We start from the raw sequence: 27,914 nt of genomic DNA on the forward strand, positions 1-27,914 counted from the left end.
TAAACTAAATTAGAAGTAAATAGATATACAAATCATTTCAGGTATAAGAGGACAAGGGTAGTATGTAACGTTCAATAATGACATTGTGATTATAGTAAACAAATAGAAAGAGATCAATGATAACTTGTTCTGGTAAAAGTTTTGGTGTCAGTTCATTTATGAAGGATCTTTATGATAAGTTTCTTTGAACAGGTTAGTCTTTAGTAATTTCCGGAAGGTTGCCAAGTCGTGCGTTGTTTTTATGGCATTTGGTAATGCATTCCATATTTGCCTGTAGGTGTAGGAGAAGCTAGATGCATATATTGATTTTGTATTATGTTGAAGAGTATTGGTGATAATGGTGATCCTTGAGGTACTCCACAGTCTACTTTCCACGGTGGTGAAATGTTTGTATTTGATTTTACTTGGTATGTTCTGGTGGTTAGGAAACCTTTGATCCAACTAAGTATATTTCCACCAATCCTATTTTAGTTTTATAATAGGACCTTTTGGTCTGTCTTATTGCATATTTGTATTTTCTTTGTGTTTGTTTCCATGTGTGTGTGTGTGTTCATCTTTTATTTTTTTCCATGCTCGTTCGAGTTTCCTGGTTTGAGTTTTGAGTTTTTTTAGTTCGTCATTGAACCATGGGATCGAGTTTTGTCTTCTTGTTGTTCTTATTCTTAAGGGTGCTATTTTGTCTAGTATGTTTCTGCATCTTTCGTCCCAGTCAGAGAGGTAGTGTATGGAGTCCGTTCGTGCTTTCCATTCATTGTCATATATCTGTTGCCAAAATACTTTTGGGTCTATTTGACCTCTTGTGCTGTAGGTAGTATGTTCTTGTGTACGGTATGATCCCTTCTTCTGCCAGTATAGGGATGTTTAGTTTGTAGTGATCGGTCCAAGGTGTTTCTAACCATTTGATATCTGTTACTAGTATGGTGTGATCTGTGGACAGTTTGTGTGAGAGGAGGTCCAGTGTATGCCCTTTAATGTGGGTGGCTTGCATGTGTGGCTTTTTGAGATCCCATGAGTGGAGGAATTCCTTGCATTCTCGTGCGTTGGTAGAATTTGGGTCTTCTAGGTGGAGGTTAATGTCACCCAGTATTATTGTGTTCGAGTTGGTTACACAAATGTTAGAGATGAAGTCCATGAAATTAGGTTGGCTTTCGTTCCAATTGCCAGGTGGTCTGTAGAACACGACACAGTTTAGGTGATCAAGCAGGGATTTGATGTGAATTCTGATTGAGGCAATTTCAAGTTGGGTTGTTATGGACTCGGCAGTGGTTTCGGTGGTGAAGTGGAAGCGGTAAATTAGTGCTATGCCTCCGCCTCTCTTTTCCTTTCTGGTCCAATGAGTGATTTTGTATCCTGGGGGGCATAGGTCAAGGATTATGGGATCCTTTTGATCGTGGATCCAGCTTTCGTTGATGAAAAGTAGATCGAGGTTTTCTGACATGATCCAGTTTGTTATTATTGTTGTTTTGTTTACTATTTTTTTATTTTATTTTATTTGTTAAATTTGTACCCCACATTTTCCCACCTATTTGCAGGCTCAATGTGGCTTACTTAATACCATAAAGGTGTTCATCAGTCGATAGATATCAAATATAGGTTGTATAGTGGTTGAATGAGGTAGATGTGTGTCAGGCACCTTGAAGGTTGAAAGGGGATGAAGATTGTATATTGTCCATTACGATCATTGGTTGTGCTGTGTTGCTGGGTGTTGGGAGTTATGTTGGGTCAGTGGGTAAGCCTTTTTGAAGAGATCGGTTTTCAGTGATTTTCTGAAGTTTAGATGGTTGTGGATTGTTTTTACAGCTTTTGGGAGTCCATTCCATAGTTGTGCACTTACATACAGTAGGAGAAGCTGGATGCATGAGTTGTTTTGTATTTAAGTCCTTTACAATTTGGGTAATGCAAGTTTAGGTATGAACATGATGATCCACTTCTATTTCTGGTTGGTAGATCTATGAGGTCTATCATGTATCCTGGGACTACGCCGTAGATAATTTTGTGGACAAAGGTACAGATTTTGAAGATGATACGTTCTTTGATTGGGAGCCAGTGCAGCTTTTCTCGGAGGGGTTTAGCACTTTTGAAGCGTGATTTACCAAATATCAACCTGGCAGCTGTGTTTTGGGCGGTCTGGAGTTTTTTTGCAAGTTGTTCTTTACATCCCGCATAGATAGCATTGTAGTAATCTGCATGGCTTAAGACCATTGATTGTATTAGGTTTTGAAAGGTTTCCCTTGGGAAGAAAGGTTTTATTTGTTTAAGTTTCCACGTTGAGTTGAACATTTTCTTTATTATGGAGTTTACTTGGTTCTCAAGAGTAAGGTTGCGGTTGATTGTGACGCCGAGTAATTTTAAGGTGTCTGAGGTAGGGAGGGTGTGTTCTAGGGTGTTTATGGTGGTGGGTTTGTACTTGTTATGTTGAGATGAGAGGATGAGGCAGTGTGTTTTTTCAGTGTTCAGTTGGAATGAATTTGCCCATGAGTTCATGATGGTCAGACCATCATTGATTTCATTGGTTATTTCTGGCATTGATTTCATTGGTTATTATGTGACAAAGTAAAAATATATTTTCTCATGTGATACTCAGTTCCTCTCCGTTCTATCTCCTTGCATGGGTGTTATATGGATGAAAACATTAATTTCTTTTAATATGTTTTTTTGGTTCATAAAAATAGAAAATTGATTAGGGCACTCAATGAAACATATTTTGTTCTCACATTTTTTAATTAAATTCTCCAGCATTGATTTTCACCAGCCAGCAATCTATCCAATAAACTTTATGGGTGGCCTTAAAAGGTGTCAAACTTGTAGGCACTAAACCCAATTACGGACCAGCAGCTGGGAAGCTTGATTTTGTTTTGTTTTCCTCTTCGCGCTACAACCACATCTTAGTGTAAATTGAGTGGCTGCAGCAAAACTATACAGAATGCTGAAACTGTGCATCACTTGCTCGGACGCGGAACCCTTGAAATCCAGCTGGTGTTCCCAGAGGGAACCGTTACCGTACTGGTATTTATTCTTAGAGGTGGCTGCGCATGCGCTATTTTCAGCTGGTGGCCAGCATGGTAGGGAAGATTAAACGTGGCAGGCAGCGCTTGCACCAGGTTGCCGTCCGGCCGAGGGAACCGCTGGTGGATACAGGAACTCCAGAACCCCGTTCCAGCGATGCAGTTAGAATTAACGTTGCCGCCATGGATGTGTGTCTGCCGGGATCCACCGGATGGAAGGAGCCGGTTGGTGGGAAGGTGGGTGACGTCGGAGGAGGGCGGTAGTTTCCCTGCTTTTCTACTGGGGTCCGGGTAAAACTCAGATCCTACGGATCCCGCAAATCTAACGGATGTTTGCTTACCACATTAACAGCAGTGTTTTGACTGCCTTTGCAAGTCTTTTCCGCCGCACACTATTGCGCCAGTGTAGGTCCGAGACAGTGTGTTAAGATGAAATGCTTCCAAGCACATAAAAAAATCACAGCATTTAGAAGCTGAAAAAAAAAATACACGCAGGGATAATGGAATATCTTTTTGTTTGGAACTGGAAGGGAAGGGTTGATTGGTTTTATTCATTCATTCAGTCTGTCTTCCTTCCCCCCCCCCCCCCCCCCCCCCCCCCCCCATACCGTAGCAACTGATGCCGGAGCTATGTGCTATGTAGTCCCAGTGGCTTGTCCTGTTTTGGCTATGATACATAGCATGTGTTGTGGTAATATTAATGTTTTAGATCTGGTTTTATTAAGTGAAAAGAAAATAATTCAGATAGGTCAATCATTGCAACTGAATTTTTCAATTGTAGTTACATATTTTTTATGGGTTTTTTTTTTTGGGGGGGGGGGGGGGAAGGGACCCTCCAAATAGACACCTTATGTATAAAGGAATGTTTTTTTATGTTGAGGTTAGATATGCTTGGTGGTGGTGGTGGGGGAGAATTTGAGAAGGTTTGCAGTAAACTAGTGATCTGCAGAGGGTACTCTGTTCCTTTTACTAAGCTGTGGTTAAAAGGGCCCTGCAGTGGGGGCTGTTTTTGCCCTGCCCCAGGGCACTTTTTACCACAGCAGGTAAAAGCCCCTAAAAAAGACATGACCATATGGAAAGATTATTCTTATTATATGGCCGTGGGAGGGGAGGAATACTTACTGCCACCCATTGAGGTGGCGGTAAGAGCTCCTTCGATGACCTGGTGGTAATTTGGCAGCACCAATTACCGCCGGGTTAGCGCTGTGCGAGAAAATGCAGAATTATTTTCCATAGCACTGGAAATGGTGCACACGAGGCGGAACTACAGCTGGTGGCTGTGTTGGGCAGTTGGTAGTTCCAGGCTGTCACATGGCAACTCTAGTAAAAGAGCCCCTTTGTGCAGAGCATCCTTTGCATGATTCTAATGCCTAACTCTGAGTGCTAGATTTAGGCCTGCTAAATCCTGGTATACTGCTGGCACCCAACTTGGGCGTTGCTATGACATTGTGCTTAAATTCTGTGAATGCTCCTGACCAGCCCATGCCTCCTTTTGGGTTGCACACCATAAGATTTAGGTGCATAGGGCAGATCTGTGTATAACACCAGTTATCAATTAGGTAATTAACTAGTTTGCATGTGGATCTGGGCTCCATGCCTAAACTTGGGTGAGTATATAAAATCTAGGGGACTGAGTATTGTATATAATGAGCATACCTAGGCCTGTCCAAAAATAGGTCAAGAGGCCTGAAGCTGTCAGCCAGACCTAAAAATCATATCCTCTGTGTGACCCAGAGGCTCATGAGCTCTTGTGACAGGCTTGCAGAAAGGACATGAAGCAATTTTCCATGCCAGGTGTTTTCTAAAGAATGTGGTAAAAAGGGGACGTTTTCTATTATCAGGTCTGGAACATAGATAATTGGTTGCTGGTGAAATGGAACATGCTAATCAGTATGATGCAGCACTAGCCCTGCCTAATAATCTTGATCAGTGGTCAACACTAATAATTAGCAACATTGTGGTCGAAACTAATGCTAATGAACTTTTTGAGCTGTATAATGATTGAAGAATCATAAAAACTGATAGCTGGCAAGACCAAATTGGAGAAGTACTCAGAGACAGCACTCCTGTGCAGCTTTGTTATAACTCTCCCATGAGAAAAGAACTGTAGTTTGTTTTCTTGCTTGGTAAGTAATAAAAAAGAATATTTTCTCATCTTTGTGTGGCCTTCACTTCTTCTCTCCCTCTCTGTGTGTGGAACATTCTATTGGGTTGGGAAGGGCAAAAGAATTAACAGTATCCCTACACAGTGGTGTGTTTTTGGACCTGATCAGTTGTGGCACCCCCCCCCCCCCCCCCCCAATAAAACCTATGCGTTCAACATCTTCCAGCAACCATATGTGGCTGTTAAATTTGCACAAGCTCTGTTTTTGAATTATCAATATAAATATCTCACTTCACTGTAATCATGTTCAGCTCTTTTGTTAGCTATATCATCTGCTTATTCAAACATTCAAAATAATCTGAAAAATGGGGAGGAAAAAAGCCTCAGACAATGCAGGTTGTTTTAATCACTTAAATAATTCTGCTGCATCAATCACTGGCATAACTTGGCATGACTTGGCAGCTGTGCTGCTGGCCACCGTTTTGTGGAACCATACCGCTGCTTCCTGGGGAAATTTCTCAAATGCGCTCTCTCGCCAGTTGGTGAGAGTAAGCAATGTTGGATGCAGCAAGTCTATAGAAGTGTGTATCTTTCCTAGGGCTGAACACTTATGCCCCTGTTTACTAAGCTGCGCGGCAGTGCCAATACAGCCCATTAAAACTAGGCTGTGTAGCACATGGCAGCTGCTAGCGCAGCTTAATAAACAGGAGGCTATTGTGTTAGTTTTTAATGCATGTTAAAATTTTAATGCATTAATCGTATTAATGCATGTTAATGTGTGCATCAATTCAATTCTTGTATACCGCTAATATCCCCTTTCCAGGGTTCAGTGCGGTTTACATTCTAGGTGAGACAAAAACAGATAGTGAGGTATGAGAAACATTAGAGACCATTGCTGTAATGCACGAGACTAAAAACATTAAAGGAAAGGGTAATGGATGATACTAGAAAGTAGAAGTCATGATGCATTATTATGAAGCAGTCTTTGGGAAGAGAGGTTATTAGCCTCTTCTGAAGTTGAGCTGGCTGTTTTCTGTTTTGATGGGACTAAGTGGAGTTCCATATTTTGACTCCAAGTATGGGGAATAGCTGAAAATCTTCTGATTTAGAATTAGTCTTTTGAATGGTGATGCTGGCATTAGTTGTTGTTTCAGTCTGTTAGACTGGACCGGATTGATATAGTGAAGCGGTCTTAAGTCAGCAGTTCAGAGGTGAAGCCCTGTAAGATTTGAAAAACTAAACAAGCAGCTTTGAACCTGAGTCTTTCTGCTATGGGAAGCTAGTGCAGTATGTTTAGATGAGTTGAAACACCAGTATATCTATTTAATCTGTATATTAGTCTTCCGTATTCTGTATGATTTGCAGTTTTTTCTGATATTGACACTTAATACCAAGAAATGGAACATTACAGTAATCCAAGTTAGATAGGATTAACATTTGGACTAGTGTGAAGGCATTTTGGTTGAAGAATGGTCTGACTAGACATAGCCGTCTCATTTTGTATAGTGTTTTCTTCCATAGCTGATTGATATGGGAAGAGAAAGGGAGTGAAGAATCAAGCAAGACTCCTAATACTCTGGTTTCAGATTTGACTGTAAAGCTTTGACCATTGGACAAAGATATTGATGATGGGACCTCGGTTCCCTGATTTCAGAACAGTGGACCTTGTTTTTTTGTGCATTCGGTTTCAGTTTATTGGTCAGGGCCCAGGTGCTAACAGTAGTATTACCATTCACTACAGACTGAGTTGGATCTTTATTTGATGCTGTTATTGGTAACATCCGTGTAGGATAATAGTAGTTCATTAAGTACAAGGTGTGTTGAGGCAGGGGATGACATAAAGAGGTTGAACAGGATTGGTGAGAGGGGAGATCCTGGTAGACCAGTAGTTGGAAAGTTGGTTAGTTTGCAGACTGTTACATTTAGCCCAGATCCCTTCAGTAGTGGAGTGAGAATAATTTTGCCCATATCGGGAGCAAGAGAGCCAGTTTTTAACAGCTCATTGAGATTGAGTAACCACTTTACTGCTTCCATAGGGATGGATTTGAGTAGATATTTTGGGCATTGGTCCAGGGAGTAGTTGACTCGGGAGCATTTCAACAGTATTGATCTTACATCCTCAGCTGTTAGTGGTTGAGAAGATTCTCAGTTTTGGTGAAAAAAAGACTGAAAGGAGCAGCTCGCAGAGTAAAAAACTTGCATCAGGCGTGGATGCTGTTTAAAAACACCATCCTGGAGGTTCAGGACAAATATATTCCACGTATTAGAAAAAAGGGAAAAAAGACTAAACGTCAGCCGGCGTGGCTAAACAGTAAGATAAAGGAAATCATTAGAGCCAAAAAACAATCCTTCAGAAAGTGGAGAAGAGAACCAACTGAAAGTAACAGGATAGATCATAAGGAATGCCAAGCCAAATGCAAAGCGGAGATAAGGAGGGCAAAAAAGGACTTTGAGAAGAAATTAGCGTTGGAAGCAAAAATACATAGTAAAAATTTTTTTAGATACATTAAAAGCAGGAAACCGGCCAAAGAGTCGGTTGGGCCGCTGGACGAAAATGGTGTTAAAGGGGCGATCAAGGAGGACAAAGCCGTAGCGGAGAAATTAAATGAATTCTTTGCTTCGGTCTTCACCGAGGAGGATTTGGGGGGGACACCGGTGCCGGAAAGAATATTTGAAGTGGGGGAGTCGGAGAAACTAAACAAATTCTCTGTAACCTTGGAGGATGTAATGGGTCAGTTCAGCAAGCTGAAGAGTAGTAAATCACCGGGACCTGATGGTATTCATCCCAGAGTATTAATAGAACTAAAAAATGAACTTGCGGAGCTACTGTTAGAAATATGCAATCTGTCCCTAAAATCGAGTGTAGTACCGGAAGACTGGAGGGTAGCCAATGTTACTCCGATTTTTAAGAAGGGTTCCAGAGGAGATCCGGGAAATTATAGACCGGTGAGTCTGACGTCGGTGCCGGGCAAGATGGTGGAGGCTATTATTAAGAATAAAATTGCAGAGCATATACAAAAACATGGACTGATGAGACAAAGTCAGCACGGATTTAGTGAAGGGAAGTCTTGCCTCACCAATCTAATGCATTTTTTTGAGGGGGTAAGCAAACATGTGGACAATGGGGAGCCGGTTGATATTGTATATCTGGATTTTCAGAAGGCGTTTGACAAAGTGCCGCACGAAAGACTCCTGAAGAAATTGCAGAGTCATGGAATCGGAGGTAGGGTATTATTATGGATTAAGAACTGGTTGAAAGATAGGAAGCAGAGAGTAGGATTGCGTGGCCAGTATTCTCAGTGGAGGAGGGTAGTTAGTGGGGTCCCGCAGGGGTCTGTGCTGGGTCCGTTGCTTTTTAATGTATTTATAAATGACCTAGAGATGGGAATAACTAGTGAGGTAATTAAATTCGCCGATGACACAAAATTATTCAGGGTCGTCAAGTCGCAGGAGGAATGTGAACGATTACAGGAGGACCTTGCGAGACTGGGAGAATGGGCGTGCAAGTGGCAGATGAAGTTCAATGTTGACAAGTGCAAAGTGATGCATGTGGGTAAGAGGAACCCGCATTATAGCTACGTCTTGCAAGGTTCCGCGTTAGGAGTTACGGATCAAGAAAGGGATCTGGGTGTCGTCGTCGATGATACGCTGAAACCTTCTGCTCAGTGTGCTGCTGCGGCTAGGAAAGCGAATAGAATATTGGGTGTTATTAGGAAGGGTATGGAGTCCAGGTGTGCGGATGTTATAATGCCGTTGTATCGCTCCATGGTGCGACCGCACCTGGAGTATTGTGTTCAGTACTGGTCTCCGTATCTCAAAAAAGATATAGTAGAATTGGAAAAGGTACAGCGAAGGGCGACGAAAATGATAGTGGGGATGGGACGACTTTCCTATGAAGAGAGGCTGAGAAGGCTAGGGCTTTTCAGCTTGGAGAAGAGACGGCTGAGGGGAGATATGATAGAAGTGTATAAAATAATGAGTGGAATGGATCGGGTGGATGTGAAGCGACTGTTCACGCTATCCAAAAATACTAGGACTAGAGGGCATGAGTTGAAGCTACAGTGTGGTAAATTTAAAACGAATCGGAGAAAATTTTTCTTCACCTAACGTGTAATTAGACTCTGGAATTCGTTGCCGGAGAACGTGGTACGGGCGGTTAGCTTGACGGAGTTTAAAAAGGGGTTAGATAGATTCTCTACAAGTAGTGGTTCTGCCTTGGACCAAGCTCCTGGAGAACGGTAAATGAGTAGGGCGATTTGATTTGCCTACATAAGTACATAAGTGTTGCCATACTGGGAAAGACCAAAGGTCCATCAAGCTCAGCATCCTGTTTCCAACAGTGGCCAATCCAGGTCAAAAATACCTGGCAAGATCCCAAAAAAGTACAAAACATTTTATACTGCTTATCCCAGAAATAAGCAGTGGATTTTCCCCAAGTCCATTTAATAATGGTGTATGGACTTTTCTGTTAGGAAGCTATCCAAACCTTTTTTTTTTTTTAAACTCTGACCTTTACCCCACACTCTGGTAACGAATTCCTGAGTTAAATTACATGTTGAGTGAAGAAAAAGTTTCTCCGATTCGTTTTATGTTTAAATCCTTTTTATTCAACAAGAAACCAACCAGCAAAATACAATACAGCAGTGGTATTTTCTAACATGTACAACTCGCTTTATCAACAGATTTATCGCATGCCCCCTGGTCCTAGTATTTTTGGAAAGCGTGAACAGACGCTTCACATCTACCCATTGAACTCCACTCATTTATAGACCTCTATCATATCTCCCCTCAGCTGCCTTTTCTCCAAGCTGAAGAGCCCTAGCCACTTTAGCCTTTCCTCATAGGGAAGTCGTCCCATCCCCTTTATCGTTTTCGTTGCCCTTCTCTGTACCTTTTCTAATTCCTTTATATCTTTTTTTTTTTTTTTTTTTTTTTTTTTGAGATGCGGCGACCAGAATTGAACACAATATTCGAGGTGCAGTCGCACCATGGAGCGATATAAAGGCATTATAACATCCTCATTTTTGTTTTCCATTCCTTTCCTAATAATACCTAACATTCTATTTGCTTCCTTAGCCGCAGCAGCACACTGAGCAGAAGGTTTCAACGTATCATCAACGACAACACCTAGATCCCTTTCTTGGTCTGTGACTTCTAACGTGGAACCTTGCATGATGTAGCTATAATTCGGGTTCCTCTTTCCCACATGCATCACTTTGCACTTGCTCACATTAAATGTCATCTGCCATTTAGATGCTCAGTCTCCCAGCCTCATATTTATTTTATTTATTTAGATTTTGCTCACACCTTTTTCAGTAGTAGCTCAAGGTGAGTTACATTCAGGTACACTAGATATTTCTCTGTCCCAGGAGGGCTCACAATCTAAGCTTGTACCTGAAGCAATGGAGGGTTAAGTGACTTGTCCAAGATCACAAGGAGCAGCAGTGGGATTTGAACCGGCCACCTCTGGATTGCAAGACTGGTGCTCTAACCACTAGGCCACTCCTCCACTCATAAGGTCCTCTTGTAATTTTTCACAATCCTCCTGTGATTTAACAACTTTAAATGACTTTGTGTCATCAGCAAATTTAATTACCTCACTCCCATTTCTAGGTCATTTATAAATATGTTAAAAAGCAGTAGTCCCAGCACAGACCCCTGGGGAACCCCACTAACTACCCTTCTCCATTGAGAATACTGCCCATTTAACCCTACTCTGTTTTCTATCCTTTAACCAGTTTTTAATCCACAATAGGACACACTACCTCCTATCCCATGATTCTCCACTTTCCTCTGGAGTCTTTCATGAGGTACTTTGTCAAATGCCTTCTGAAAATCCAGATAGACAATATCAACCGGCTCACCTTTACTCGCATGTTTGTTCACCCCTTTCCATTTTATGATTCACTTTTTGAATCATTGCATCACATGAGCAATACTGGTGCCAGTAGGGTTCCCATGCCTGTTGGTCAACATTTTACAGGACCAGGACACTGTACCAGTGACTTCACAGTGAGAATCCTGAAAGGTAACTTTAAAACCATACAAGAATGTAAGACCTTTGAAGTCAGAATGATTGAATATTTTAACACCCAACAGAAAGGACTTAACAAGGATCTGGGGTTCCTAGCCCATTATAAACCATAAAGCTGTATTTCTCTGTTGATCACCCCACCCCTCAATTATCCACACCCATCCTGTTAGAATATCAATGATATGCTTTGATGTCCCCATGCATACCTCCGACCCACCCCCATCCTCCCACCCTGTCAGACTGTCATAGTAATGCTTGAATGTTTTCACTTATATACACTGTCAGCTAGCACATTTGCTTATTTCCGATCTGACGAAGAAGGGCAACCTTCGAAAGCTAATCAAGAAATGTATTAAGTTATGTCCAATAAAAAAGGTATCATCTTATTTTCTTTTCCATGTTTTATTTTGTTTGATTTCTATTGAATCATTGCAGAATTTGCATAGCATGTATTCCAGTTCAGGGAAAACCCAGATCTAACTAAAGACATGTGGGGAAAGTCTGCCTTCTTTTTTTACCCTATTTGAATGCGTATAAATTATTTATAAATCTTAAGCTACTACAGTTATTTTAAGGGAACTGCATTTCAGTAGTGTTTGTGTGTTTTTTAAATTAAACTAATGCAGGCACTATTTACAAATATTCAAGTGATCTTTTTTTTTTTTACAAAATACTCTTATCAAAGGGGGTTCTTTACAAAGCTGTGGTTAAGAAAAAAAAGTGGACTTTCCCGCACACTAAGGCCATTTTTACTGCAGCCGTAAAAATGGTGGTATTTTTCCATTTTTTTTCTATTAATGGCCATGTGCTAATGTTGGCAGTAGAATGTGGCCATTTAAAAAAAAAAAATACAGTGTTAACATTACTGCCATCCATTTTGCAGGCAGTATGGACTCGCACAGTATTCCTGCGTTTAACCAGTTAGTAGTACACAGTAATATAGCAGAGCTAACTGGTTACTGTAGGAACGCTCTACTCCCTGGCATGCCCCTCTCAACAAAAATTAAAAATATTTTAGTGCATGGATAGCATGTGCAGATTTGGTAGTTACCACGATCCCCTGAGTCTGGCCCGTGATACACCATTTTAAGCTATGTTAAGTGTCTCGCGCAACTTAATGAAAGAGCCTTAAAGTAAATAATTGGCGTATATTTTCTTTACTTCGGTAAAAGTTTATTGTGAAGCTTGTTAAAGATATTTCCATTTTATGATTCACCTTTTAAAACACAAAGGAAAAGGGGACAGGAGGGAGATGGGGAGGGAAGAGGAAAAAGATTGAAGGAAAAGGAGGAGAGAGGGAAAAAAAAGGAAAGTGTGTATTTTTAAATAGAGAGAAAGGAGGGGGGGGGGGGGTTAGTGAGGGAATCAGTATGCTTTCCCATCCCCAAATGCCACTCTGACTCCACCCCAAGCATGCCTGCTGTACAAGTTTGTATTGACTTCCACCGTGTGCATTTCTAGGCATGATCTAAGAGCCCATTTACATGCCTAAATCTGTATATTTGTGTGAAAATACTTTATAAAATTATCCTGCTTTCCAAAAATCTCCCTCTTTTGAAGTGTATTAGTAATGTGTCAGTGAATTTCTGTGTGTTTTTCTGAAGATGAGGAATAATGCCATGACACACACTCTCTATCTATCTATCTATAGTTACTATTATGGGAACATTGTTGCCTTAATAATGTATAGTTACTGAGTGTGTTGCTACTTGGGCATGGGAGGTTTTGCAGTTTTACATGCATGTCTAATGGTGGTGACAGAATAAGTTAAGCCTTACATTAAAAGCTTGGAGACATTTATGACAGTTTCTGGGAAAAGATGACTAAAGTAGCAGGTCCAAAATGTTGAGAATGACCGTTCCTGTCCCCCCCCCCCCCCCCCAGGCAGTTTGCAAAAGTTACATTTGAACTTCTGTAATTTTTTTAAATTTTTTAAAATTTGTTTCACATAAAAGGATGTGGTTTAGACCATTTAATGAAATTGTGTGCTCTAATAGAATTTCTTAAAACCTCATTTTTTTTTTGTTTCTTTCCCAGAGATGGTCACCACCACGTGGGATAAATTTTAAAAGTGGGGCCTGGCAAGTCCCCTGATTTTCACCATGTTATGTATTGTGAATGTTGGTATTTGTTAGTGCAAGTTCAGGGTCAATAATTTATTTGAAAATATCAAGTTAAATGACACTGTACCCAGTTTCAGTTTTATTGTTTTTTTTCTTTCTGTGGCACAGGACTGGACTTTCCTGTCTTCAGACATCTTTTCTACTACAAAAATTGACCCTGTAGCTTTAGTACAGAAATTGGATACAGACAGCAAAAGCAGCATCTCTGCTAAAAAAGGTAAGGTACTCTGAGCAGTGTGGAGAGTGAAATGGGCCTCTTATCAAGCTGCGCTAGTGGTTCCCGTGTGGCAATGTCGACAGAGCCCATTCAAAGTGAGAGGGCTTTGTCGGCATTGCCGTACTGGGAGTTGCTAGCGCGGCTTGATAAGAGGCCCTAAATGTGCTTTTGAAGATTTTACTAGTAACTGATGTATTTGTAAAACAAGGCAGTTGGTGGTTTTTTTCTTTTTTTGTTTAACGGAACAGTTTCTGCTGAGTGTCTCTCTTTTTTTTTTTTTTTTTTGTTTGTTTTGTTTTATGAACTACCACCAGCTGTGGATGTAGACAGCATAATTTGCCCCCCCCTTCCCCACCAAAAAAATACTATATTGCTAGTTTTTAATTTTGTGCGGGATTTATGGTGGGCTGGAAACTGTACAGATAGTGGTGAGTCAGCTGTTCTCTATTGAACATATATGTTCAGTTGCATTATCTGTACAAATGCCACCATTGAACAATCACATCAAATTTTCCTTTGATATCTCATCCATAAGACTACAGCTGTTTGTGAAGTGCAATTATATGGCTGACAATCGCCACTATCTGTCTAGAATATAAACTTTATGTAGATAAATATCTGTATAAATTCCACAGATTAGTGCCAGGCTGAAAACTTGGCTTCATGTATATAATGTGAGACGTTACCATATTAAACCTTTATGCACATAGAGGGCAAATATTTTTCATTTCCTCTAAGAAACCCCCTTTGAAACCATGAGGGGTCAATATTCAGCCAGCGGCGGCCAGCGTTTTTTGACTGCCACTGGCAGTATCCTTGGATATTCAGGACTCCTTTTACTAAGCCGTGGCAAAACATGGCCTGCTATAGTGTGGGCGTGTGTTTTTGGTCTGCACTGGGCCAGTTTTTACCGCATCTGGGGGGAAAAGGGCGTTTTTTAATCAATAGGCTTGGAAAAGGGCCTGCGGTAAAATTGAAACTAGCGTGTGCCTATTTACAGCCTGAGCCCTTAACACCACCCATTGATCTAGCGGTAAGAGCTCACACGTGTAGTGACCGGTTGGCACTTGCCAACTACTGATTAACGCCAGAACTGCCATGCACGGTAGGAAATTAAAAAAAAAAAAAATTCCCAGCAGTATGGACGTGTGCCAAATCCAAAATTACCTCCAGGGGGGTGTGCTAGCCTGGCGGTAGTCTTGGTTTGGTATGCACTGCACGAGCATAGATCCTACAGCACCTTTGTAAAAGGGTGGCTTAATGTGGGCCATGTCTGGGCACTGGCATTGAATATCCAGGTGTACATAACTGTTATCCAGCTATCTGCTTAAGTGCAATATTCAACTCAAGCTCGATAAAGACAGGACAGTTTTATGTAGACCTATTTATCTGATTAACATAACTGGCTGTGCTGAGTACTGACACTTAACTGGATAAATGCTGACTACGCCCCTGACCACCCACAAAATAGCCAGCTTCGGCTTAGTCGCTAACCAGGTATATTCAGTGGCACTATCCGGTTAAGTTCCACTGGGTATACCCGGTTAGCCCCAGACAAGTGATTTAAATGGCCAGGAGCCTCTTCTGGCTGTTTAAATTGTTTGGATATTGACCCCTTAATAGTGCATTGTTTTCCTGGCATCAGAGCATATCGAGGTAGTGTAAACTATTTTGCTACTACAGCCCTTGTGGGGATGGCTGTAATGGTTCTGCTTAAGCCTGTGTAAGACCTCTGGGTGGCAGCATTTATTTCTTTTGGCTTGCTGGGAGAAGTGTTGGTCTTGGGGCTCAGCCATTGGGACTATGTAATTCTTGTGAATACAGGTGTGCCCAGGGATGGGGATACAAATGTCATTATTACTGCAGGGACAGTAGAGTATGGATTGGAAGTGAATGGGGACCCGATATGTCCATGTGCAGATTTCAGCTTGGGAACGTGACACCAACACTTCAGCTAAAAAAAAATAAATAGAAACAAAAATTGAGGAGCACACCTTGATGAACTAGTGCATGTGTTCAGCAGTTTTAGCAGTGAAGGAGACCACTGATAAACTGGTGAGAATATTTGTTGATTTGCTTCATTTTGGCACAGTATAATCTCCACCAAGCTAGTCTCATTTATGTGATTGATAATGCAGCTAATTTGAAAGCAGCATTTCGAGATGTCTGGATAGGTTGTGTAGGTCATAATCACTGAAGTTGATCCAACTGACCTCCCAAGTAAGGTAAGCGAGCTTATAGCATTATGCGAGGAGGTGGTTACACTCACTAAGGGCCCTGTTTACTAAGGTGCACTAGTGTTTTTAGCATGTGCACAAAATTAGCGTTCGTAGTGTAGGCGCCCATAGGAATTTTGTGGGCGCCTATACAGCGCACGATAAAAATGCTAACGCACCTCTAGCACGGCTTAGTAAACGGGCCCTAAGTTAACAAGTCATCTGTTCACTGAAGAAAATGCTTAAGCAGTGGATGTCAACTCTGTGGAACAGCATTCTACTGACATTGAAATGTGTGGCCAGAGAATATGGGGGAGCTGCATTCAGTTGCCACTGAACCAGGTGCAAACAAGCAGTTCCTGACCAAATTGTGTGCAATTGATTTCCCTGCTGGCAGAAGTTTTGGTATTAGAATCATTTGACAGGGCTACAAAGGAACTGTTGAAAGATAAGTCTTCACTATCTGGTGGTCCCAACAAAATATCAGTTGAAACACTATCTGGCATTGCAAACTGAGTCAGTCATGCAGTAGCATCCTTAAAGAATCTCTTGCAGATCACCTGGAATGCTATTTTACAGTTACACACTTGTAGCAACATTGCTGGATCCAAGGCTAAAGGGTTATTTAGATATGAATCAAAGTGCAGAACAGTGCCATAAACAGACTGTGAACACTGACAGCAGATCAAGCTGTAATCGAGGTGCAGTCAGTTGCCAAACTGCTAACAAAACATCCAAAACAACAAGAATTGGAGGCGGATTATTTATTTTGGAGACTTATTCAAGAGCCAAGAAATAGCTTCAGTGAATCAGAGTGGATACATACATATTGAGCTTATACAAGGAATTCTGCTCATCTCTTACTACCTACTGTCAACAGGTCCCATGTAGGGCCAAAACATGTTGCCTGTTCCATGCTTGAAATTCCTGCCACCAGCCATCAGAATGTGTGTTGGGTGTGTGTGTGTGTGTTTTTTTTTCTCCAGTTGTAGAATGAACTGAGTTCTGGCTTTGTAGATGTTTACTTTTACGCAGTTTGAAGTGATATTTTCTTTGTTTGTGTAAAATGTTTTTCCTGCATATTTAAGTTATGTCTATTTTGTTTTAAATTTTGACGAGATCTCTTAAATGCAGGTTGGGTATGGGGATGAGAGAAGACTGAGGGGATGGTAACAATATGATGTAGATTGTGCAGAGATGGAAAAGAATTGACTGGGGTTGGAATCCAGATAATGTCCCCATGCACAACCTCGACTTGTGAATAAGCTTCCTTCAAGTTTGAGGTTTTATCCACCCTTCTGTCTGACCGCAAAGCATAAGAGTAGTGAAAGAGGGGAAAACACTAAATAGGGCTTGACGAAAGGAGAAAAGGTGCTATGTAGGAAATTCCCATGTGAAGTCTGTGGAAGAGGATCTCATAGTGGAGGGGAAATATCATTGTATGTTAGTCCCTTTGACCAAGCTATAAATAGTGCTAAGTTTACCCAGCACTTGGGAAACCACTAGCCCAAAAGAATTGATAAGGGTAAAGGGATCATAGATGCACATGAAGGAGCAGTGGTGTGTTTTTTTTTTTTTTAAATCATTATTATTAAGGATCTGAATGAAGAACATAAGAAGCAACATAAGCACTGTCAAGCCAGATGCAAAGCATTCATAAAGCTAAAGGAGAATATGAAGAAAAACCTTCTGCGGAGATGAACTCATAGTAACTTTTTTTCAGGTATATCAAAAGCAGGAAGCCTGTGAGGGAATCTATGGGACCGTTAGATCAGGAATGAGTAAGAGGAGAGCTCAGGGAGGACAAGGCTATAGAATAGAGATTGAATGAATTCTTTGCTTCAGTCTTTATGGAAGAAGGTGTAAGAGATCTACCTGTACCGGAAATGGTTTTCAGGGGTGATGATGCAGAGGAACTGAAAGAAATATTTGTGAACTTGGAAGATGTATTGAGCCAAATTGACAAGTTAGAGTGACAAATCACCTGGACAGGATGGTATATACGCCAGGATATTGAAAGAACTCAAACATGAAATTGCTGATCTGCTGCTAGTGATCTGTAGTACCTGAGGACTGGAGGGGTGGCCAATGTGATGTCAAATTTTTTTAAATTTTCTTTTTAAAGGGTTCCAGATGTGATCCGAGTAATTACTGACTGGTAAGCCAGATTTCTGTGCTGGGCAAAATAGTGGAAACAACTATAAAGTGTAAAATTACAGAAAACATAGACAAACACTGTTTAATAGGACAGAGTCAGCATCCATTCAGCTATGGGAGGTCTTTCCTCACCAACTTGCTTCATTTCTTTGAAGGCGTGAATAAATGTGGGTAAAGTTGAGCTGGTTGATGTGGTATATCTAGATTTTCAGAAAGCTTTTGGCACATTTCCTCATGAGACTCTTAAGAAAAGAGTCATGGCATAGGAGGTAATGTTCTGTTGTGGATTAGGAATTGGTTATTGGAAGAAAACAAAGGGGTAGGAGTAAATGGCCATTTTTCTCAATGGAGGAGGGTGAGTAGTGGAGTGCCACAGGGATTTGACTGAGACCAGTGTTAGCATTTATAAATGATCTGGAAATTGGAACAAGTGAGATGATTAAATTTGCAGATGACTCAAATCTTAAATTTGTCTATGACACAAAACTATTCAAAAAGTTGTCAAAATGCATATGGATTGGGAAGAATTGCAGAAAGTCCTTAAACTGGAAGACTGGGCATTCAAATAGTAGATGAAATTTAATGTAGACAAATGCAAAGTGATGCACATTGGGAAGAATAATTTGAATCAGAGTTATCTAATGCTAGGGTCCACTTTAGGAGTCAGCCCTCAAGAAAATGACCTAGGTGTCATTGTAGACAATACACTGAAATCTTCTGCCCAGTGTGTGGCAGTGGCCAGAAAAGCAAACAGTATGCTAGAAATTATTAGTAGATGAATGCAAAATAAGACCAAAAACATTATAATGCCCCTGTATCACTTCATGGTTCGATCTCACCTTGAGTATTGTGTTCAATTCTGGTCACAGTATCTCAAAAAAAGATATAGTGGAATTAGAAAAGGCTCAAAGAGCAGCCACAATGATAGAGGGAGGTGGAACTGCTCCCGTATGAGGAAAGACTAGAGGTTAGGGTTCTTCAGCTTGGAAAAGAGATGGCTGGGGGGGGAGGGGGAATATGATTAAGGTCTACAAAATCCTGAGTGGAATGGATGGAGGTGAATCGGTTTTACTGTCATTCAAATAATAGAGACTAGGGGACACTCAATGAGATTGCATAGAAATACTTTTATAGGAGGAAATGTTTATTCACTCAAAGAACTGTTAAGCTCTGGAACTCGTTGCCAGAGGATTTAACGGCAGTTAGTGTATCTGGGTTTTAAAAAAGGTTTGGACAAGTTCTTGGAGGAATAGTCCACAGTCTGCTATTGAGATGGACATGGGGGAAGCCACTGCTTGCCCTGGGATTGGTAGCGTAGAATGGTGCTATTGTGTTTCTGCCAGGTACTTTGTGACCCGGATTGGCCACTGCTGGAAGCAGGATACTGGGTTAGATGGACCATTGATCTGACCCAGTATGGCTGTTATGTTGGACCTGATCAGAAGGGGACTCACTCCACAATCTGCATTTGTTTTAGCTGGGTTGATGGTTACTTGTGCAATAGAATGTGAGCTTGGACTTGGGATTCTTTTGCAACTGGAATCTGTCTTCTGTTACAATTCCTGTTGCAATTCAGAGGTTTGTTTTTGTTAAAGCTCATGGAAGCTGATTCACATTTAACCCACTAGAGGGGAGGCTTGCTCCAGCTAACATATGGTAATGCAGATGGAGCAGTGTAGCAGGTAATGACTATGCTCATGAACACATACCAAGACATTGAACAACTTTTACAAAGTATTTAAAACTACTTTTCAGTAACTAATTGGATAACAAGATACTTAGCTTTCTTTGACAGGTTAAAATATAGATTTCCTGCTGTGAATCCCTGCACTAAGGGCAGTGGGTGATGTTCAAGCAATGCTAATGGACTCTTCCCTTTTTTTTTTTTTAAAGTCTTCTATGACCTGTCCAAAATGGTGCTGTAGACTAATCAGGATTTGGTGAAACCTTTGCATGACTAATCCTAAAAAGGAATCAAATCTAGCCTTATTTTCTATCAAGAGATTTCATCTGGAATTTTATTAGAAAACTTGTTTTAGATAGGGGATGGGATGGGACTTGATATCCTTCCTTTCTGTAGTTACAATCAGTGATTTACCTTTGCAGGCTTCGTTTCTTTCTCATGTAAACCTCTAAGCTAGGGCCAGGTCTTGCTTCCTTTGGACTCCCCCACAAGTACTGCAGCCCAGCCAACAGTTTAGGGAGAATTCCTTCTCTTAGAGCCTCCCACCAGGGGATCCCTTGCCTCTGGGCCTCACTGGTTCTACACTCTCTCAGGGCATTTAACCTTCCTTCCCTCTGAGCCCCACCTTTCTGACTCAGGACCTGCTTTGGCAGTTTAGCACCACCTGCTTTCAGGCAGCTAAATTGCCACCGGCTGTAAAGGTGGCTAACCTGAATCTTCAGTGAAGGAGTGTTCTTAGGGACACCTGTCGCTATACTATGCACTCCCTCGCAGGGCAGTTCAAAAGAATATTAAGGTATTTCAAGGAGGCTGTATTGGGCTGAATGAAGTGATTGTGAAGGTGAGTGAGGTTAGTGAGGTTATCAGTGAGATTGAGAGAAAGGGAGGCAGGCTGCAATTAAAAAAAAAATTGAGAAATGAAAAGGATTTTGAGCAGAAGTTGGTATGGGATTGTAAGCAAATTTTGTTCCATCAGAAGATGGGTAACTTGGTCATATTTCTTGGCATGGGAGATTAAGAATAAGAGTGCACACTTCTTTCTTACTTTTGTGTACCTGTTTTCTCTTTTTTTTTTTTTTTTTTGGTCTTTATTAACAGTTTAGGCTTGAGAGGCATTATACATTATATCGCAAACATCAACGCTGTGACATACATATTGAGATGTAGAACAGAGTAAAAGGAGACAATCCAGCGAAAGAACAGTCCCTTCTGCCCAAACATAAGAAGTAAATGGATGAAACTTCAAAACTTTCCGATCTTTTTTACAATACAAAAATGTTCCCCACCCCGTACCTGTTTTTCTTGAGATATTTAACCATCTCGGACTTCATGTACACCATCTTTGACATGTGCACCTTTCTTTAAATTAGTCACCTTACTTTCTAACTCCTCTTACTCTTACCTATCTATATGTTCTATTATGTATTGTGTTGACATTGTAAGTAGTAAAGGGGATGGGACGACTTCCCTATGAGGAAAGGCTAAAGTGGCTAGGGCTCTTCAGCTTGGAGAAAAGGTGGCTGAGGGGAGATATGATAGAGGTCTATGAAATGAGTGGAGTTGAACGGGTAGATGTGAAGCGTCTGTTCACGCTTTCCAAAAATACTAGGATTAGGGGGCATGCGATGAAGCTACAATGTAGTAAATTTAAAACTAATCGAAGAAAATTTTTCTTCACTCAACGTGTAATTAAACTCTGGAATTCGTTGCTAACAGTGGCCAATCCAGGTCACAAATACCTGGCAAGATCCCAAAAAAGTACAAAACATTTATACTGCTTATCCCAGAAATAGTGGATTCTCCCCAAGTCCATTTAATAACTGACTATGGACTTTTCCTTTAGGAAGCCGTCCAAACCTTTTTTAAACTCTGCTAAGCTAACCGCCTTTACCACATTCTCTGGCAATGAATTTCAGAGTTTAATTACACGTTGAGTGAAAAATTTTCTCTTGATTCGTTTTAAATTTACTACATTGTAACTTCATCGCATGCCCCCTAGTCCTAGTATTTTTGGAAAGTGTAAACAAACGCCTCACATCTACCCATTCAACTCCTCATTATTTTATAGACCTCTGTCATATGTCCCCGCGGCCCCTTTTCTCCAAGCTGAAGAGCCCTATCCGCTTTAGCCTTTCCTCATAGGGAAGTCGTCCCGGACATCCCCTTTATCATTTTCGTCACCCTTCTCTCTACCTTTTTTAATTCCATTATATCTTTGCTACTCTTGAATTTGTAGAACTGCCCCATTACATCCTCCAGGTTTATAGAGAATTCATTCAGCTTCTCCGACTTGTCAGCTTTCTTTAAAACGCAAAAATTGTTTTGAAATTTTCTGTCCACACTGTTATTGGTGTTCACTTGACAACACTCAATTTTTCAGCACAACGGTCATGAAAATAATTTATTTCATAATTCAATTTTCACTCTAGTAGAACAATGAAAAAAGTCGGCACATGGTCACGTCGATTGTCACGAAAATAAATAAGACCACCTTTTCTATCATTGAAGCTGTCGAAACACAACCCCTGATGAAGCCGTTGAGTGAAACGGGTTTGGCCACCGTTGGGTGTCAGTTAAGTGCTCGACTTAACTGAAAATTTGAATTATCATGAAATAAGAAATTATTTTCATGACCATTGTGCTGCAAAATTGAGTGTTAAGTGAACACCAATAAGAGTGTGAACAGAAAATTTCAAAACAATTTTTGTTTTAAAGAGAGGATAAAATTTAAATAATAAAGTTGTTAATAAAGAGGTACAAAATCTGTATCACGAGGTTTTTTAGACCAATGATGAAAGAGACAACTCTTAGACGCCAAAATTGCATTAAGCTTCAGGGTGTTTCGAGGTCTTTTTCCTTGTTTTAATTCTAATTTCATTGTGACCATACATATTTGTAAATTTACATTGGGCTCTTCTCCATTTGATATTTGTTTGATTTTTGTTTAGAGTCTCATTTGTTTTTCCTCCGATTTTCAGTATTGGATATGTAATTGAAATTCTAATAAAGATAAAAGTTAAAAATAAAAATAAAACCTCTTTCCATGTCCACCATTCATCTTCCTTATCTGTCCTGTCCAGCATTTCTCTCTCTAACCCGGTCCCTATCATCTTCCCCCTCCCCCGCTATGTTCAGCATCTGTCCTCTTCCCTGCCCCCCTCCCATGGTCTGGTATCTCCTCCGTCCTCCCTTCATGGGTCCAGGGTCTCTCCCCTCGACCCCCCCCCCCATGGATCCAGCATCTTTCTTTCCATCCCCCACTCGGCAGATCAGCATCTTATGCTCTTTCATGTGTAGTCTCCCCCTCCCTCTTTATCCCTTGTTTCCCAAAAAGTGTTTTGACGATTGGCAGCCTCAGTGATTCAGGCAAGTGGCTCCTGGCTGGCTGCGGGGCTGTCCCTCATCTGCGTCCTACCCATATAGAATAAGAAATCTTTACCATAGTAGATGGGATGCGACTAGACAGTCAAAGCACTTTTCAGGGCCCTGGGGGGTGTAAGGGGGGAGAGAGAGGCTGGATGGACTGTGGGGGGAAGGGCAATGGGAGAGATGCTGCACACAGGGGAGGGAGGGATAGATATATAGGCATATTTTCAAAGCACTTAGACTTACAAAGTTCCATAGTAGCCTATGGAACTTTTTTACGTCTAAATGTTTTGAAAATGAACCTCATACTGGCACTTGTGGAATAAAAAAAACCCCTGCTGTTCTGCTTCTGGTTTTGAGGCTCTGCCGGCAGCTGGCCAGGACTTTGAAATACTGGCCAGGCCATCTGAAAATAGCTAGTTGGAATCCATAGTTAGGATTGCCATCACACAGGGCTCTTTTAAATTGTGAGCACAAAGTATGTGCATAGTTTGCCAATGGCTTAATCTGGCCTTTCTCATGACATGTCAGGGTAGTTGTGGGGATGGGGCAATTTGTGGGGTGGGGGGATTAGTTTTGGTGGTTGGAGTAGCTGTGGGTTGGTGGGGCAGTTGGGTTAATTTTGAACTTGTGACTTTATACTGGTTTTCCCCACATGCTAAGTTTCATTCTCTCTGTTTAAATTTGTAGAGAGTTATTTTGCCCCCAAGATAAGCAGGTATTCTCAACCCATTTTGTATAATTTTTTGCAACTTCTGGTGGATTGGAAATAAAGCAAGATTTACACAGTGGGTGTAGAGTGGAGTCCATTGTACCTAAAGAGAAAATAGGGATTTAGGCATAGGTGCCAGTTTTTCTTTAACTTAGAGGTTCACTTTTCTTCATGTTTCATGTTGCGCCACGAAGAGATGCCAAAATAAAGCCAAGTCATTTTCTCATGTCCTTTCTTTCAAAGCTTAGTTTTTTGTACTATTAAAAAATATCGTCCTCCTTTCTCTTCTTTTTCATTCTAGGTAATTTTTATTTTCATGAAATTCATTCTGCTTAAGAAAAAAAAAATCGAGCTGCAACATGAGTGTTTTCGCTTATGAGATTTTACAAGGGAATGCATAACCTTATTCTGTGTTAGCATATAGATTTGGAAACATAAAACTGAGATCTGATATTGAGCATGAGCACTTCAGTAGATGAAAATACAGGTTAGATAAAATCTGTGGAATTTAGTCAGCGTATCGTTTAGATTGTAATGGGTGGTGAGGATACTTTGTTTGGGTACACTGCATGGGTCAGGACACAATTGAGTGGCATTTTAGAAAGGATGTACAAATTGGAATTGAGATGTCCAGATTGGGATGTCACTTCTGTTGTTAGAAAAAGATCTGCCAATGTAGAGCCTGTTCTAAAGTTCAGCAAGAACACTGGGGGATTAAGCCTTTAACCCATCTACAACATAAATGTAGATGTCCCTAGCAGTAGGCATAAATCTCTGTTGGCCAGGCATAAATGTGCATTCTCCAGTGCTTTTTTTTTTTTTTTTTTCTATCGAAAAAGGTGCTGTACTCTAATACCGGGCCACCTTTCAGGGGTGGGGTGATCACTGAGACCCACCTCACAGTAGCCAGGCCCCCTGCAACCAGTCGCAGAATTGGTGTGTAGAGCCTCAGCTCTTTCATTAAAACTTGGGGACCGTGTGTCAATTTTAGCAGACAATGGAAAATGTGCCGGTACTCGGTACCCCCTAAAAAACAAAACAAAACCTGGCATTCCGTTTCTGAAATAGAGAATGTATGGGGGTTTTTTTTCCCCTTCCCCCCACCCTAGTTCCCACCCAGAGCACATCCCCTTGCCAGATACATTTGTTCATGATTTAGACGTGTATATATCAGCTTTCTAAAATCAGGATTTAGCCATGTTTGTGGTCTATACATCTAAAAATTGTGTTTTGCCCACCTGATGATCTACAATGAGCATAGCCCTTAACATCCTCCCCCTCACCAATCCTGTCACTGTTGAGTTTTTTGGTAGGGAATAATGGTGGTTTGTGTTTGAAGAATGCGTACTACAGTATGCCGTGGAGTTATTGATCCTGACTGTGTGAGGAAACAGGATACTGGGGCTCTGATGTGCGGCATAAACTGCTATTTATCTGAAGGTCAGCTGCTCAAGACACAAAGCTCAAACTAATAGGGGTAGAATCAATTAGACTAATTATCACAACCTGCAGCCAAACCCAGTTATCAATTATTCAGACTGTAGCAAAACGAGGAAGACTGCAGACTTTGACAGGGGAGCCTACTTAAAATAATTTTAATTTCTTTATAATACTGCCTGTGTGCCTGAAAGCTATTGAAGCAGTGTATATTCAGATATTAAATGAAGAACTAATTAAAAGACTGTAAAAATAAGCATTCTTCTGATTTTTTTTAAATTTTTTATTGGTTCACCAATCTACTAAATATTGAGGCAATTATAATATGAATCACCAGGATCCATTAGACATTTTTCCAGTCCTCTGTGTGCAAATAGACACTGAAACAGTGTTGTTGTTAAAAGTGCTAAATGTGAATGTAGGAGCCTTGAAACTGGGACACCTGGTTGAGACTGGAAAGGAACTTGCTCTGGAGAGCACATGGGCTCTTACTGTAGCTGCCCTGCTGCTTGACCCATGACAGGGTCTTAAGGGAAGACTGTCCTTGTAGGATCTGTGTGGTGGTCTTTGAAAACTCTTGCAAGTGAAATTTAAAGTTTATTGAGGATTTGCTATCCCGCCTATCAAGGCATGTGGCTTATACTAGTTATATCAAAATAGTATTACATATATCTATGGTGACAACACATGACTCAAGAGGGGAAAAGGGCAGAACTACAATATGGATAGGAAAGGGGGGGAAGGGGGAGGAAGTGCTTTAGGACTGTACAGTCAGGTTCATTGTTCACGGTCAATGAGTAGACTGGAGTATACATGGAGAATTAGGAATATGTGTCTGAACAGAAGTTTTTCTTTTTTTTTTTTTTTTTGAGCTTTGCTTTAAATTTTTGAAGGGAGGCTTGATGACGAATTGTAGTAATTTGTTCCAGTGTTCAGGGCTCTGTACTGAGAACTGTTTTCCTGGTGTGTTCATGTATGATTTTGCAAAAAAAAAAAAAAAAATGGTATAATCAACAGATTTTGGGGAAAATGATCGAAGGGGTCTCTAGTTATGTAAGGAATTAGTAACTGGGAAAGAGAGGTCAGTTCACCAGATTGGTGGGTTTTGTATACCAGTAGCAGAATTTTATAAACAGGGTGCGCAGTGGAGCCCAGTGAGATGAGCTCTTTACAATGAATATAGATTTACATCTACTTCCTCCCTATTTGTTGCTTTGCTGTCAGGAGCGTAGGTACAATTGAGTGAGCCCCCGAAAAATGCTCAGGTTTGCCCAATAGTATGGGCCACCTCCTTCCCCCCCTCCCCCCCACGCCTGGGTCCAACATCGCACCAGATCTTCTGCTGCCAAATGTCCACGTGTGGCAGAGAGCACTGAAACCTGCCCTCATGTGCACATCCTGCCCACAGTAAGTTCTATCAGAGGCAGGAAGCACACAGGAAAGGCCCTGCTTGTACAATGCTGTTTCTGCTGTGTGTGGAGAACTGGAAAGATGTTGGACCCACGCAGCTGTGGGAGGGATGAGAGGGGGACAGGAAGGGAAATATGCCAGACCTGCGCATGGGATGGGGAGCAGGGGGAGCAGGCAGGGATGAAAACATGCCGAACTGGCTGGTGGGGGTGGGGCAGAAAGACCTGGAGCAAAGGGGAAGGGAAGAGAGACCTGGCACAAAGGAGGGGACAGTTGCTGGACTGCGGTGGAAGGGGGAGGGATCAGAAACTGGTCTAGGGAGAGACTGGGAGAGATCAGACCATGGAAGGTAGGGGGGGCAGGATGAAGGGAAGCTGGACATGGTGAGGGACAGGAACACAGGGGGGGGGGGGAATATTGGGCACAGAAGAGATACTGAACATGGGGGAGGGGAAGGACAGGAACACAGGGGAGGTGCTGGACAGAATGAATAGGGACACACAAATGATAAATGCTGGACATAGAAGAAATGTTAAAAGAACCAGAGACACTGAAGAGAAGTAGAAGACACACTAGGACCAAAGCAATGCTCAGACAACAAAGGTAGGAGAAAAGTACTTTTTTTCTGAAATTAATAGTAATATGTCAGCTTTGGGAAATGTGCGTTCTTTTGGGGGCCCATCTCAATTTTTCTGCTCAGGGCCTATTCAGTCCTTGCTACGCCACTGCTTACTGTATGAGCAGTACATTTTAATCCAAAGGACAAGCTTTTGGAGACAAATCAGAGCATTGCAGGTTTCCTGCTTCATTTGAGTTTTATTCCCTCTGTTGTAGCAGTTCTCAGGACACAGCCATCCAGGCTTTCAGGATATCCACAATGTATGTGTGAGAGAAATCTATGCGCTACGTAGATTTGCATATAATGTATCTCATGCGTATTTTATTGCAGAAATCTTGAACGCCAGAGTGGCAAGTTGTGTTCTGAGGACTGGTTGAGAACCACTGCTGTCCTACACTTTGATCATGGGCGTAGTTTGAGGGAGGCATTGCCCCCCCCCCCAAATGCAGGGCCGGCGCAACGTTGCAAGCAGCCCTCGGTCCCTCCTTCCCTCCCTCAGCTCCTCGACAGCCCTCCTCTCCGTTCCTCCCCCCCCCCCCGTGTGTTTAAACCTTTTATTTTCTTTCGCAGCGACGGCAGTGAAGAAAACAGCACAGCGGACTCGCTTCCAGCTTTTCCCTTCCCTCACTCAGTGTCCCACCTTCCTGTGATGTATTTCCTGTTTCTGCGAAGGCGGGACACTGTGAGGGAAGAAAGGCTGGAGGCGAGCCTGCTGTGCTGTTTTCTTCACTGCCGTCGCTGCAACTGAAGATAAAAAGTTTAAACGCAGGGGGGACAGGAAGGAACTGAGGAGGGGGGCTGTCGGGGAGCTGAGGGCGGGCAGGTGGGGC

The 27,914-nt window shown here is 41.6% G+C and overlaps 1 protein-coding gene and 1 long non-coding RNA gene across 2 annotated transcripts in view; one reads left to right on the forward strand and one right to left on the reverse strand.

The window, feature by feature from the left end:
• Positions 1-2,861: 2,861 nt before the first annotated feature.
• LOC115474026 lies at positions 2,862-20,595 on the reverse strand. The gene is made up of 3 exons (XR_003942798.1): positions 20,231-20,595; positions 19,478-19,480; positions 2,862-2,872 (listed from the first exon to the last, which is right to left on the reverse strand). It is a non-coding gene; the product is annotated as an uncharacterized LOC115474026 (long non-coding RNA).
• Positions 3,034-27,914, forward strand: part of FAM207A (family with sequence similarity 207 member A) — a 208,415-nt gene continuing 183,534 nt past the window's right edge. Inside the window, exons 1-2 of the mRNA XM_030209306.1 lie at positions 3,034-3,242; positions 13,375-13,483. Of these exons, the coding sequence (XP_030065166.1) occupies positions 3,060-3,242; positions 13,375-13,483 (292 nt within the window). The 5' untranslated portion in view covers positions 3,034-3,059. The remainder of the gene's footprint in view (positions 3,243-13,374; positions 13,484-27,914) is intronic.

The sequence above is a fragment of the Microcaecilia unicolor genome, chromosome 7, assembly GCF_901765095.1.
Source record: "Microcaecilia unicolor chromosome 7, aMicUni1.1, whole genome shotgun sequence".
NCBI classification, from domain to species: domain Eukaryota; kingdom Metazoa; phylum Chordata; class Amphibia; order Gymnophiona; family Siphonopidae; genus Microcaecilia; species Microcaecilia unicolor.